Genomic DNA, 15,967 nt, shown 5'->3' with positions numbered 1-15,967 from the left:
CTTCCTGTCCCGGGGAATCAGCTCGATGTAGTTGTCTTCTTCGTGGATAAGGCACCTTAGTTTCTGTAGGATCCCATGTTTGTTGGGCAGCGTGGAGAGGACAATCCGGACGAATCGGGGAAGGTGAACCGGGAGCCACCAGAGCTTCCTGGCCTCGTGGCTCTCTGAGAGCTGCTCCAGGGCATCGAATATGACCACGAGGGGTCTCTGCAATGAAGACTCATTCAAGAGGTTTATAAATAAGTCGCGGAGGTCATGGATCTTCTTAGGGTAGCTCTGAACCAGGCACCGGTAGTTCACGGCCAACTGTTCACAGACACTTAGAAGGAGAGTCCTAAGATCAGTACTCATGTCTGTGGTTCCTAGAAACCTCACGACTATGACTGGGTCAGATTCTGGTCCTGTGTCTTCATGTAGCCAGCCATAAGCCTAGAACATAAAGGTGGTGTTTAGAATGGAGAGATATATTCACATGGTCACATGCAACAACACTTGCCCTCTGCAGAGATCAGCCTTCTGGTAACCCTGACCAGGCAGAAAGTACCTTAGAACCAGGAAGTGGAAAAACCTGAGATGGTCAGAGAGCTGTCAGAAGGCTCATGCACTAAAGTCTGTAGGTGAGACCCTCAGGCTCCCTCTACTAAAGGTATTAAAATGGTGATCACAGTATTCGTCAATCACAAGGCAGAATTTAGCTTGTATTCCAAAAGTTACAAAGCATTCCACAAACTGTAAACCCGAATATCTAGTATGTTTAGTTTCTCATCGCTGAATTTCCATTTCTTGGCATGGTTGTTGGCACATGGTCGGTGCTTGGTGAATATTTGTTTAATGAATAGATTAAGTAATGACCTACACATTATACTGAGTCAAATAATTTCCTTAATTGAGATCACATAAGGCTATATATGTGGCTGACCACATTTCCAGTTAATTAGAATGCAATCAAAATACTCAGCACTAAAATGATACTGAATATAATCTTGTATGATTCAGAGACACTTTACTCTATTGTGATGCTATAGGGTCATCATTATGATTATTTTTTATCATTACCACAAAAATCTATATAATGCTGGTTAAACGAGTTTTGCTGAATTTGTGCTTTATAACAGACAGTTTACTATATAACACAGGCAGTCATCAGGCCTCGTATTGTCTCTCTGTAGGGCACATGGGATTACAGTATCATGTAACAGAAGAGGAAACCAAGGCCAAAAATAGCTTGCTTGGAGTTAAATGATTACCAAGAGATGAAAATGGAGTAGAAGTCATATCTGACCTTCATTCTAGTGTTCTCTCTCTGCCACTCTCCCTTTTTAAATTGTATAGTTAAAGAGAGAAAGTATATGAGGGGGGTGCTAGGTTTAATATTTTTCTGTCTGGAAAGGTAAAGACAAAAAAGGATATGATCAAAGTATAAAACACTCCAAAGTATATTTTTAGGGAGAAAATACTATTCAGTAATCCTTGGAATTCACCGAGGATACTTCTTAGAAAAAGACATATTATTTAACACATTAAGAAGTAAGTTTATGAAACTTGTTTCCCCAATTGGTAGTTCAGGTTAACGTATGAGTAAGTTTAGAAAAGATTCATGGATGTCAGTTTCAGAATGAACTGTTAAGGAAAATAAGCCACTCGTTGTCGGTGTTTGGCCCAAACCTTTGAAGCTAATTTGGAGGAAGGTAATGTTGCCATTTTACAGCTGTCCTTCGGTGGCAAATCAGAAACAGAAGACAGTTTGTTTGTCCCTGTGTGGATGGCTTATGGTGATTATATGCATCGTCCTCCCTCCTCCCAATCACGTGTTGTGGGATGCGTGATGTCTGTAAAGAATGGCCCTCTGATCATGAGCTCACGTCCAAGGAGAAGCCGATTGCACGGGAGGTAACCTGGAGATAAACACGGGAAGCCTGTCTGCATCCTTACAAGGAACATGAGCTCACGAGAGCACAGGTTGTTGTTGGTGGGGGTGGCAGGGGGTGGGGGGAGCAGATGTTCCCCAGGAGGGAGGAGAAGCAGGCAGAGTCCAGGCAGGGGACCTGGAAATAGGCAAGCCTCCTCAGGAGAGCTGGTGGTTGGACAACATATCCGCAACAGCGAGAGCTCAGAAACCTGACTAACTGTTGCCACACTGGCCACAGGAACTGCGTATGTATACAGGCATATCAGCACACATCATGTAACTCCCATGCTAGACACACAGGGTCGCATCACATGCACATTGGCCCTCCAACCACCTTTACCCTCCCCTGCTCCACAAGGAAAAAGCCCCAGAATGAGGGTGAAATGCATACACCAATGTTTTCTCATTTGATTTCAGTTCCCCTTGTAGTGTTACTATCTTGCTTCCTTGGAATAATTCTAAAGTTTGAAGATGGATGTACAAAGTAGTGTTCAAAGACAGACAGTCACACACGTGCACATGCACACGTTTATTTTGATGCAACATGTCCCTAAAGTGTAAGCCTGCCATTTCATTGGGTGTTCAGTTAAAGAAAGAAAGCACATCCTAACACAGGAAGAAAAACCAGCAGCTGGGCTTCGCAGATTGAGAGATTGTAAATGGGCCTTCCTAAGGACTTTGCAAGTATTGGGACTGGCCAAAAAGTTCGTTCAGGTTTTTCCATAAGTGTTACAGAAAAGCCCGAATGAACTTTTTGGCCAACCCAATAAGCTTGATACACCCGATTGTCTCCTGTGACCTTACTTTGGAACGTAATCCCCCCATAAGGTGCAACACAATTGTTCCAGTTCTTGTCCTCAAGATGACCTACCTGAAATTGTGTAGCACGTGATAAATCATGAGAATGTTCACAAAGTTAAAGAAAGATCTGTTCGTAAGAGACTGACCATGGGAAGAACAATACGAAGATTCTGAAGTAACACCAGGATAATATAAACCATCAGCCTTTGATAGCAAGTGTAACAGGAGGTTAAAACTGGTACTAGTGTCAGCCGGTTTAGACAATAGATACCGCATTCAGATAGAAGCTCTGGCCCATCTTGCAAGACTTGAAAGGGAGTTTTGAAAATTTGTTTTGCTACCTTTGATGGACTACCCACCTCCAGCCTGAAAAAGAGATTCAAGAGGCCAAGAAAAAAGTGGGAGATGAGGATGCCGTGGGCTGTATCTCTCACCACCCCACTCCCAAAGGGGAGGGCTGAGAGATGCCCACCCCTCAGTTCTAGCCTAGGGAAAGGGGCTGCAATGGACCACTTTCAGGACGCCCCCTAGGGCTTGGGAGACATGGCCATCTGTATCTGATGACATCTGAGGAATATGGAGGTTGAGTGAATGAGGCTGGCTAGCTGCTCTGATGGAGGAGTGATAAGAGAGCTGCCGTATTGGAGCTGGAGTTTCTCAGGGCAAAACAATACCTGAGTGTTTCCCATGTATCATATGTGGGCCACTGGCAAGCGTGAGCTGACGAGGGTTTCTGTCGGTTCTGTTTTCCCAGGTCTAAGGGGGTTTGCTGGGTTGTGGAGAGGCTCTTGGCAGAAAGATACTAGAAATGTGTGTTGCTGGATGCCTAGGAGCTATGGAGGTGACCAGCTAGATAGAAAAGCAATGCAGTTCCCTGTGTCACCCTAGGGAACTGTAGGTGAGAGATGCTCAGTGAGGACAAGGTGGGGGATGGGGGAGGGAAAGGACCTTTGGGAAACCATGAAAAGACCTCAGAAGAAACAGAAGTGTTAAACACCTGCCAGGACCAGAGTGCCGAACCCAGGTCAGAACAGTACTGGTCATATAAGAATGTTCTGGCCACCTTACCTTTCCTACATCCCCTAAACCACAACCCTACAGGGGTCAGAATGTAGCTGGGGTTAGGGACAGAGGGGAAGAAGTGCTGTGTGCTGAAAGAAAAGAGAAGGTGGCCGTGTCCCTATTTCCCACTGGAGGTGCCTTGTGTATGGTCGACCTCGGCTCAGGCAGGGAGATGTAGACTGAAGTTTTAATTATCATCTTCGACTGGACATAGTAATTGCTGAACTGAGATGGAGTTAATATCCAGAAGCGATTGGAGTGCTTGTCTTTGCTGAGAGTGATGAGAAGAGTTGTGAGATCTGCCCTAGTTTCTATCTAGGTGAGAACTAGCCCCATAACATGAGTTTGAACAGTAAGAGACAAAACAAAGCTATTCTAGAATTGGACCCCGTGAGTCTTATTCTTTCAGTATAACTGTTATACCAGCAAAAGAGAAACACTGAAGTATCCATTCCTAAAGGACCGATTATAATTCGGATAGTAAACACAGAAAATGGAAGTGAATTTGATCAGTTGATCTTTTCCCCAAAGTAAAATTTTTTACAAATATACATGTAAAAGAATAGGCTTTTACCTTCTTTGCTACTTCAGCTAGCAGAAGGGTCTTCCCAGTGCACGGTCCACCGTATATAACAAGAGGGTTGATGTGCCCAGTTTTGCTTGGAAGAATGTATTTATGCACGATGTTTAGAGATTCACATTTGTACTCGTAGAAGGAGGCATACGTTTTACATAGTGATGAATGCTGAAGGATTTCGTCATAGAGTGTATCCGTTTCTGTGTCAAAATTCTGTTGCACCGTGGCCTGAATTATGTCAATCATGTCCTCATAAAATTGTTTACCGAGTCCTTCTATGTAATGGTTTTCTATTTCTTGGGAATAGCCTAGTTTCATGTCACAATGAGTAACAGATGTGTACACTCTCAGATTAGATGATGCAACAATGGTAGGAATAAACTCATCCCGGAGTTTTATCAGCTTCTCTTGGGCTTCTGGGTCCCGAATAATCCTTGGTTCTGCTCCAGTTATATCCATGTATTTTCCCATCTCCGGGATTTTCACGAAACGCTCAATGTTAGCAATTTTCCTAATATAGCAAACACATTTCTTCAGGAATGCTGGAGTTTGCTTCCCTAGAGCAAAGTCAAACTCATCCTCTATAGCTGAAAGAAAATACAGCAAGGAGTTTATTGTCTAGAACAAAGATGCCACACACCCACGCTCCGAGCGCATAACTCTCAAGTCATTAGTGGTAGTTTATTTTGCTTATAGTGTGTAGCAGAGTCGTCTCTAGAATAATTTCTCAATTCCTTAATTTCCTATTTGTCTTTTCCTAAACAGCCTGGAGCCCAGAACAATGGGTTCTAAATAAAATGATTTCATTTCCTCCGCAACCTGAGGGAACATAAGCATAAGAAAGAAAGCATACCAAGCTTCTGGTTGACACTTAAGTTCCTGTTTGGCTTCCCTCCCAGACTTCAGGAGTTCTAAGAGTGGAGAGCAGGCACGGACTGGGGCCAGGAGAGAATGAGGAAGAGGCCAAGTGATGTATCTAGTCTATTGCTTCCTTCTCAGTCTCTCCTTACAACGTGGTTTCACCATTTTGTTTGAGATGCATTGTACCCCAGACAGATACGTGGAAATAAAAATATAAAAACGGGTTCAAATATACTTATGTGCTGATTTTATTTATCCATTATCCATGTCACTGTTAAATACCATTATATCCATCAGAGCAGGTACAGAAAAATGACTTAGTTTGTAGCTTTATTTCTTGTGAGAGAAACCATGTTAGGGCTTACAATACATATGTTTACATAAAAGTAAATAAGCATTCTAAATCATTTGAGACCCCATAAGAACATTGAAAATTGGATCAGTAGTAATAAAAATATCATTTACGCATGGTTTTAGGGAAGTCAAATAAAAAATAAATAAAATAATTAAACCAATGGAAATGAATTTTAAGGCAAGCAGGCTTTTAAAATGGGCTGCCCTCCCTTCCTCCTCTGCCTTTCTGCTTTTCTTCATCCGATTGGTCTTAATTGAGCATCTACTATGTTCCAGGTACGCTGCTAGTTTCTTAGGATACAATGGTAAGAGAAAATTGAGAATGTTAAAAAAAAAAAAACCCTTATGAAGCTTACAGTCCAGTGGAGGATGGCAGACATGAATCACAGAGTCCCACAAATGTATTATGATTATTTTTAGGCCCGTGAAGGTGAATAACATGGTGCCATGAGATCAAACCCACCCGGAGGTCTAACCCACTTGGAGAAGTCAGGGGAGGCTCTCTTAAGGGGGTGACTACTGGGCTGGGATCTGGTGGAAACATGGGGGGAGGGATGGGTCTGGTCGTAACTGAGAACATCTCAATGTGCTGGCCACAACGCCGACATCGAGCAAAACCTAGAACATAGATGTATTCTCTAGAGTAACTATTAAGGAAGGTGGGAATTTTATTTTAAAATGGTGCCTTTTAGCAGAACTTCTGTGATACTGTTTTTTTCCAGTAATGATAGCAATTGATAAAAATTTGTGACTTAAGTAAAAAAGACATGTGTATAGCCACCAGTGTTGAATGAGCTGTGCCATTCACATCAGTATGTTTTTTTTTTTTTTTTTTTTTTTTTGCGGTACGCGGGCCTCTCACTGTTGTGGCTTCTCCCATTGCGGAGCACAGGCTCCGGACGCGCAGGCTCAGCGGCCATGGCTCACGGGCCCAGCTGCTCCGCGGCATGTGGGATCTTCCCGGACTGGGACACGAACGCGTGTCCCTTGCATTGGCAGGCGGACTCTCAATCACTGCGCCACCAGGGAAGCCCTCACATCAGTATGTTTTACAAAGGGTTTTATTCAGGCAAGTTGGTTCAGGAGGCCAGTTAAAGGAGCTTTTGTAACATATATCTACTCTTCTTTTTATAGAAGATTAAGAACTTGTTATAATGTAGACAGGCGAAGATGTAAGAAATCTGGACATTATGAGCTCCCACAGAAAGCAGCCTTTGGCGCATCTCTTTTCCAACCATCTGGGCACAATGCTAGGGGCACACTAGGTTAGCCAGTGCTGTATACCGAGTAACATGAAGAGAAAGGAGGTGATCCACCTGCAGTATCTGTATGTAATGGATGATAATTAGAGATATGTACTGTCACCCCGGACTCCCAGAAAACAGACCAACTGTAACCTGACTTTGTTATCACCTCTATGGAAACAGAGTGCCAATCAGGCGTGTTGATCATAAATGCAACATGAAAAGAGATACAGACAAATCAAGCTGGTAGAGCCCATCCAAGCTTGGCTCAGGGGGATAAAAAGAGGCTGTATGCAAGAATGTCTGGTTGATAAATATCCCTGAATAAATGAGTCATGCGAGACAAAATCAACTCTGTAGAGTTATTTTTAGAAGCAAAGTGCATCCTCAACATTTTGGGGGACTTCTATTAATAATAATTCCTGATATTTATTTGTCAATGAATATTATAAGCTTCCCCCTTACTAGAATAATGTATTTGTTTTCTGTCTTTGCGTTTTCCTTAATATCCTAAAGTTTAACCATCACAGAACCTGATGAAGGTAAAACTAGGGGGAGATTCCCAGCCCTGGCAGCTATCATTCATGAGACGTTCAGCTCTCTACTATTCCCAAGACCACTCAGTTGTGGCATTCACAGTAGGGCACTGTTTTGGAGTCTAATTTACTTCTCTTCCTTTCCTGTTATTTAAAAAGATAAAACTGGAAGTGTTGTGAAAAAATACATTCAAATATAAATAGTACACATTTCCAGGTTCTATCTGGTATGCTTAAAAATATTAAAGTACTATTGTAGCACAAACCCTGACGTTTTTGGGGGGTTTTGTTTTGTTTGTTTGTTTGTAATATGTGTCTGACTTGAGCTTTGATTGCTGATGCATCCACTTCAATGATAGCTATCTTGAACAAACTCATCCCCAACCACACATACAGAGCCAGGCCACCTCCACTCACTGAGGTTCCTTTGTTTTAGAGATCTTGGTTGATTTCAGTAATCACTGAAATTTTGGGCCACTTGTTTTTTTCTCTTCCTGTGCTTTAAATTCCCGCTCTTATGTTTTAAATTCACCAATAAAGAGTGAGCCCAGTAAAAGCAAAACCCAATGTCCGCTCACTCACTCTCTCTCTCTCTCTCCCTCCCTCCCTCCCTCCCTCCCTCCCCCTCCGTCCCTCCCTCCCTCCCTCTCTCTCTCCCTCCCTCCCTCCCTCCCTCCCCCTCCATCCCTCCCTCCCTCCCTCTCTCTCTCTCTCTCTCCCTCCCTCCCTCCCTCCCTCCCTCCCTCCCCCTCCGTCCCTCCCTCCCTCCCTCTCTCTCTCTCTCTCCCTCCCTCCCTCCCTCCCTCCCCCTCCCTCTCCCTCCCTCCGTCCCTCTCTCCCTCCCTCCCTCCCTCCCCCTCTGTCCCTCCCTCCCTCCCTCCCTCTCCCTCCCTCCCTCCCTCCCTCCCTCCCTCTCTCTCTCTCTCTCCCTCCCTCCCTCCCTCCCTCCCCCTCCCTCTCCCTCCCTCCGTCCCTCTCTCCCTCCCTCCCTCCCTCCCCCTCTGTCCCTCCCTCCCTCCCTCCCTCTCCCTCCCTCCGTCCCTCCCTCCCTCCCTCTCTCTCCCTCCCTCCCTCCCTCCCCCTCCCTCTCCCTCCCTCCCTCCCCCTCCCTCTCCCTCCCCCCCGCCCCCCCCCTCCCCCGCTCCTCCCCCTCCCTCTCCCTCCCTCCCTCCCTCCCTCTCTTTCTCTCTCTCTCTCTCCCTCCCTCCCTCCCTCCCTCCCTCCCTCCCTCTCTCTCTCTCTGTGACCTTGCTGTGTGGCCCCAGGTGTGCTGTGTAATTGCCAGCTCCTGTGAGTAATAAGGCTTTATTTTTTCAAACTTTCCTGATGGTGATTGCCGAAGGGTATCTTGCAATCATAGAAGGAAGCATAAGGGTTGGTCCAACCACAACCTTGGTTATTGATAGGCTGGAGAGACAGGCACAAAACAAATATACTCCATTCATTTCAAAGAGTTGGCCCTTCTTCAGCAATTTTCATTGTGCAGACATTCTCTTAAAATGAGTTTGGAATGTAAAGTAAATAAAAATTTCATGATCATGCATATCTTTAAGATGTAACCCCAAGTAGAAAATAGTCCTCGTGTAGTAGTTCGTACTACATAGTATGAGATTATTAATCTTCATATGGCTATCCATGTGGACCATGTTCTTTAGTGTGGAGAAAATTAAGAGAAAGTGTTTGCCGATGAATATTTGAACACTTGAGCTGTCTGACTCTAAGCGAAAGGATACCCTCCCCTAACTGGTGTCTCTTACATCAGGAATAGGAAAGCTTTTGCTCTTGGTGTTTTTTTCCTAATACAGCATATTTTTAAAAACTGGGTAGTTCTGCCCTTGAAGAACCAGGGCTTCTAAATGGGTCAAAAAGATCCCAAAGGAATAAGGATATATGTTAACCTGTATATTCTAAAGATAGTACTTATTCCTGCCAATTTTAGTACTTTTAGGGAGAACTAAAATAAGACCTAATTTTTTGACAGCGTCAGGAGAATGAATTTGTCAAAATTATATATAATTCCTCTGAGCTTGAAATACATATATATCCAAGGAGAATGATATCAAGTGCTTCTTCGGTTTTCACAAACGTTTTGCTACACCATTCACAAAACCAGTCTGAAAATGCAACTACTGTTGCTTTTTCTTCAATAATTCTGTACTATCAACTCTCAAAATAAATGCTACTTAACTGATTACTTTTACCCAGGCGTGTTTGTCCCCTGGAAACTGTGACTGAGATATTTCTTCAGATATGTGGTTTCCTGGGCAATTCCTCAAAGTAAAGCCTCTTTTCCACGGCTGAGAAAGGCCCACAAGTGAGTCTCTGCTCGGTAGCTGGGGAGACTTTTATTTTAAGGTTAAATTAGATCCCGCCACTCCCTTACTTCCCAACCTCCGATGGCTTCCCATCTTACCCAGTGATGGAAGAAATTGTCACAGGTATGGGAGTCATTCTGGTTTACACATGGTTTGGCTTGACGTTTATGCTAACTACAACAGCCTGTCTTCTGGCCTGTCAAACAGGCATTGTACATCTGATTTAACCACTAAAATCTGATTTAACCATTTAAAAATCAAAATGGAATAACTGTGGTTCAGGCATTCAAAATGGAGCCGGGTGGCCATTGGGATGTGCTTTCAGACATGTTCCTGTATCACTGAGAACTTGAATTCTCTGAGCTGTATCAGACTCAAGGATACAAGGATATTGTCGTTCTTAAAACAATATCTGCTAGCATCTGCCTAGGTCTCAAGGTCTCCCCTTGTACCTGTGCGACCACTTCAGACCCCAACCAATCCTTATTTGACAAGCATCCTGACTTCTTGTCAGCTCCAATGATGATTCTTGATAAATTACTCATGTGACGACTAACTGTAACTTTGTGATTTTTGCCTATATGAGCCTCCCCCATTTTGCAGTCAGGTGCAACACAGTTTAAGTACTTCTTAAATCTGTGTCTCTTGGGCTATAGTCCTCAGGCTCAAATAAAATTCTTTTCTATTCCTATTAGAAATTGTTTATTGATTATTTCTGTTGACAGCAGAATAAAACACAAGGTCCTTATTATGGCCTCTGCCCACCTTCTGATCTCATCTCTCCTTCTCCAAGCCTGGCTACCTTTACCTTCTTCCTGCTCCTAGAATTTGCTAAGCACATTCTTGTCTCAGGGACCTTGAACCTGGTAATCCCTCTGCCTGGAATTCTCTATTTTGGATATGGCATTGCCGGCTCTGATTCGTTCTGTCATTTGGCTCGAAAGTCATTTCCTTACCGCCTGCCCCATCTAAGTCTGGACCCCCCGCAGCCTTCATCAGTCCCTATTATCCTGTTACTGTGTTTTGTTTTATTCGTAGCACTTATCCTTTCTGAAATGATATTGTTCATTTATCTGATTGCCTATCACTTATCCCCGCTGCCCCCACTAAAAAAGTAAGTTCCAGGAGAGCAGAGACCTTGCCTTCTTTGTCATTGTTGTAGTTCCAGTGCCTGGCATATGGTGTGCACTCAATAAGTGTTTGCTGAGTGAATGAATGAGCAGCTCAACTGAGAAACAGTGGCAGAGTCTGGTCTATTATATCCAGCCTCCTCTGTGTTCTTTTAAAGTCACATTTTTGGAGAATTCCTCAAGTTAAGTAAAGGCTTATCTTTGAATAAAAAGAATACCTGCCTCCCCAGGAGATGGAAACATGTAGAAAAATTAAATTTCATCGGGCAGTAAATGCAACTAAATTTGCGGAACCATAAAAGGGAAGCGGCGAATATATCTATTATTTATCTATTCCTCAGTTTACTGAAGATGCATAAAAATTACCTGAGAACAGGTACCTCTTGGCTTGGCTGTGTTTCATTTTCCTCTTTTCATGTAACAGTTTTACAGCAACCTTAAATACCTTCTTGATCTCATCTGATATCTCTTGCCAGGTCTTCTCATTCTCAGCATTGGCAGGGGGCTGCACCTATGGAATTGTAAAAGTGAGATATTGGTCTTAAAATCATCATAGAAGACCCAGTCTTTAAGAGCAAGAGAACTATTGTTATTTGAAAGTCTACTCTTTGCCTTATCATAATAGGTGCCTAACAGTCAGTATCTCATTTCCTCTCCCCAGTACCCTGAAAGTGATGTGCACTTGCCCAGGTGACACAACGGTGTGAATCCAAACAGGATTTGTTTGTCGGGATTTCTTAATATACCATGTATTTCCTGCTTGAGTTTTGATACAAATGTCATAACAAAATCATATCTTCACTACCCTCTAAAGAGGAGAGACAGTTAAAGGGAAGGTACTCATGTTACTATTTAATTGTCTTTAGTTGTTTCTTCCTCATTTATTTATTTATTTATTTATTTATTTATTTTTTGCTGTACGTGGGCCTCTCACTGTTGTGGCCTCTCCCGTTGCAGAGCACAGGCTCCGGACGCACAGGCTCAGCGGCCATGGCTCACGGGCCCAGCCGCTCTGTGGCATGTGGGATCTTCCCGGACCGGGGCACGAACCCGTGTCCCCTGCATCGGCAGGCGAACTGTCAGCCACTGCGCCACCGGGGAAGCCCTCTTCCTCATTTATTTTTATGATCCTTTAGGAAATAAAATAGGAGTACCTACCAAGAAAGTAACATTTATAGAGTCTTGCTGATAATCTTATTCAAGCATTCATTTACTTAACAACAGTTTATGCAGAAATATCATGTGGGGTTTAGAGAATAATTGAAGCTTCCCTAGACGATCATGGAATCAAATGAAGAAGGAACAACTAAAGCCAATTAAATAGTAATATATGTGTAAGTTTTACAACTTTGTAAAACTGATTTCTTGAGGTATCATGTTTCTTGATATCTGCTTTACCAGCTACTACCTTTACTTCTGGCATATTTACCTAAGAGAATGGTTTGGGGTTTACTCCAATATTCATCTCCATAGTCTTGCAGATAATTACTTTGAAAAAATGCATGTGAAGAAGAAGAAGAAAAATCGAGGCATCTGACATGATTTCATTTTGCATGGAGAGCATGCTTTATGCTAAATGTCAGAATGACAAAGACGCAGGGTTCTTTTTTTTTTTAACTTTTTATTTTATATTGGAGTATGGACACAGGGTCCTTAAATGAAGAGCTGTTGCTAACCCACGGCTCTTCTCCTCTCAGAGCTGCCTGGGTGCTGAATGTATCAAGGATGTTCTCTTTGGAAGAGGGATGGATAGCTATGCCTTCTTTTAATCTCTAAAATGTCTGTGCAATGAATAGTTCCACCCATTTTCTCTTCCTCCTTCGTTCAGTTTCGGGGGACACATGATTGATACATTTGGGAACCAAGTTGGAGAAGAGACAATGCTAATGTTTCCATCATATTCATGCATGACTCAACCTCACTGCAAGATTCTACATAAGGCACAAGAATATAAATTAACAATGTATGAAATGTTAAAGGAACATACTGAATTAAAAAACTAAAGACTATAAAAAACAGCTAGGCAGATTTTTAAAAGACCCCCCCCAAAAAAATCTTTCACAAATTAAAAATATAACTCTTGAACTTGAAAACTCAAGAATGAACAGAGTGGACACAGCTGAAGAAGAAAATTGATGAACTGGATGAAAGATCTAAAATAATTTTCTGGACAGCAGCACAGAAAGATAAGGAAATTGACAATGTAAAAGACAATTAAGAGACATGGAGGATACAGGTACAAATTATTATATATAGGATGGATAAACAACAAGGTCCTACTGTAAAGCACAGGGAACTATATTCAATATCTTGTGATGAACCATAATGGAAAAGAAAATGAAAAAGAATGTATGTATATGTATAACTGAATCACATTACTGTCCAGCAGAAATGAACACATTGTAAATCAACTATACTTCAATAAAATTTAAAAAAATAAAAAGCAAAAGTTAAACAAATTTAAAAAAGAGATGTGGAGAATAGACTGAGGCAATCTATTGTACATCTAATTAAAGAGCACAAAAGAAAGAACAAAAGGAATAGAGGAGGGACATTATTTGATGAGAGGATGGCTGAGAAATTTCCAAAACTGACGGAATGCATGGATTCGCAAATGTGGAAAGCACAACATACACCAGTCAGAATATATAGAGACACGTTATAGCGAAATGAGAAAAATACAAATCTTTTCAGATAAACAGAATTTATCACTAATAGACCTCTGTTAATGGAACTTCTAAGAGATATACTTCATGAAGAAGGAAAAGACCCCAGCAGGAAAGTCTGAGATGCCAAAAAAGAAAGGTGGATTAAAAATTAGAAGATTTCTTAGCTTTGGATTTAGTTGTTAAAAGGAAATTTAGGGTCCAGGGCAGAATAATTTTCTGTCTACTGTGCCTTTTCTGTGGCGAAAACTACCCCTGGGTGACATAAACTGTTTAAAGTCATGGAGAGAGACATACTTCGGAGAGAAAGATAGCTTACTGCATTTTTATTGCTTTTCAGCATTTCCGATTTGGGTCTGAGGTAATAAGCTGCTGGCACCGCGTTCTCGTCCCGACAGTACCACTCTTCCAGTAACTTGGTCTCCAGCTTCGCCTCTATGGCAGCATCCAAAATCATTTCAAACTCTGACGCTTCAACTTCTCCAGGGATTCGGATGTTCCCATATTTTTCACCTAACAGTCCCTGTGTATCACCGAGAAAGTTCAGTTTAGTGTATCATCAAGAAAGTCCATTTCAGTATTCATATCATATGGCCACTCAATAAATATTAATAAATAGATAAGAAGATACTTTGTTCTATCCATTGTCTCTTGTAATCACACTGGATACGTTTTCACATGGAGTATTTCATAAGTAAAATTAGTCCATTTATATCGTAGTATAATAAATTCACATACTGAGATTGCATATCATATTAGACAAATCAAAAATACAGAATTTTGTAGCAACGAAAATTTCCCAAAGTTTACGTAACCTAACAAAGGTTGTCTATTTTGAAATTTTGTTTGTTTGTTTGTAACAAAGAAAAATGACATGCTGGACTCTATGAAATATCAAACATGTAAACTCACAAACAAAAAAAAATTGCCTTGTATAGAGTTTATAGTCTGATTCTAAGCCCCAGATTTACACAGCTACAAGTGAAAGAAGTATGAGATCGCTGAATGTGATGTCACTATAAATCACATAAAGTTTCCACTGGTAACTGGAAAAAATTCAAAATATAAACAAGGTATCATTTTCTCCCTATTGAACTGGCAAAGGAAAACACATGCTCAGCGTCATGTGGACGTGTGAGAAAATACCTCTATACAGCTGATGGTTGTGTAAATCGATCCAATATTTCTCTGAAGGGCAGTCTGGCGATATGTACTAAAAGACTTAACATACATGAGTTTTGGCAATTTTTCTTCTGGAAATCTGTCCTTAGAAAATAATTAAGGATGTACAAAATGACTTAGCATATTTATGTTGAACCTGTTTGAACAGAAAAGGGTTAAACCTAAGTGTCCAGCAAGTGGGAACATTTAAATACATTTATATATATTTCGGTAACTCTATTCAAAGGATGTGCCAAATTATGTTTTAGAACTGTATTGATGCAGAAGGATGTTTATAATATACTGTTAAGTGAAAAGGTAAGTTACAAAACAGTACATACAAGATGAATTCAATGTTGTATATATATCTTATATATATATGAGAGAGATCGTATATATTTGTAGACATAAACATACACATAGAGATTTTATAAGAATACACAGCAAGTTTACTCATGGCTATCTTTCGGTGGATGGTTTTGAATTTACTTTGGTTGTTTTATGAATTTATTGCTTTTTTATTAAAACTGTTTTTTGCCATACATATGTATTATTTTGTAGTGAGATAAACAACAGGTATTTAAAAATTTTAAACCCGATGATGCTGTCTATCCTCGTTTGTGGAGCAACATTTTCAAGGCTCCTCTAAGTGTTTGCTTAAGCCCATGTTCTAAAAATGTGGTCCTCAGACCAGCAGCATCTGTGTTACCTGGGAATTTGTTAGGCTTGCAAGTTCTCAGGCTCATCCCCAGACCTTCTGAATCAGAAACTCTGGTCATAGGGCTGAGGAATCTCTGTTTTAGTAAGCTCTCCTGGTGCCTGAACCACTGACTTAAGCTAACAAAAATATTAGCTTATATAGCACCTGGTATTTCAATTAATCTTCCATGTCTTATCTAGTAGAAACAAGGAAGGAACATACAGAACTCTAACAAAGATCTATACTATCCAAGGCAAGTTGGTCTGCTTTATAGTATCCATGGGAAGATTTCTATTTAACTTGTGGGCATCTTCATCCTTTCCTCCTGTTGACTAGCACCTTTACCATAAACTTCCAGCCTTGTGTATCCGTTGGAAGGAGAATTGTGGTTTGGCTTCCTTAGGGGCATTTCTTACTACCTCTGCAACCCACAGTGTTCTTTTCATCTCACATAGTCAGGTGAGGGAATAAAAGTCCTGGGTAGACCTGTTTCCAAAATAAATTTGTGACCTAAACAAGATGGTAAGCCCCATGAAGGCAGAGGCCAGAACTGTTTATTCCTAGCATACAGAAAATATTAAAAAACATATTTGTTGAATAAATGAATGAACCAAGACAGAGAAAGAAATCCTTAGTGTTTGTACTATTCTT

The 15,967-nt window shown here is 41.4% G+C and overlaps 1 protein-coding gene across 1 annotated transcript; it reads right to left on the bottom strand.

Moving 5' to 3' along the window:
• Positions 1–4,554: 4,554 nt before the first annotated feature.
• LOC101317579 (NACHT and WD repeat domain-containing protein 2) lies at positions 4,555–14,489 on the bottom strand. The gene is made up of 4 exons (XM_073804664.1): positions 13,775–14,489; positions 11,156–11,300; positions 4,616–4,936; positions 4,555–4,577 (listed from the first exon to the last, which is right to left on the bottom strand). Exons 1-4 carry the CDS (start codon positions 13,910–13,912, stop codon positions 4,555–4,557), a joined length of 627 nt encoding a protein of 208 aa, XP_073660765.1. The 5' UTR covers positions 13,913–14,489.
• Positions 14,490–15,967: the final 1,478 nt, after the last annotated feature.

The sequence above is a fragment of the Tursiops truncatus genome, chromosome 5 (genome assembly GCF_011762595.2).
Source record: "Tursiops truncatus isolate mTurTru1 chromosome 5, mTurTru1.mat.Y, whole genome shotgun sequence".
Taxonomy (NCBI): domain Eukaryota; kingdom Metazoa; phylum Chordata; class Mammalia; order Artiodactyla; family Delphinidae; genus Tursiops; species Tursiops truncatus.
The sequence above is the reverse complement of the archived record's forward strand: the minus strand, read 5'-3'. Positions and strand labels throughout refer to the sequence as shown.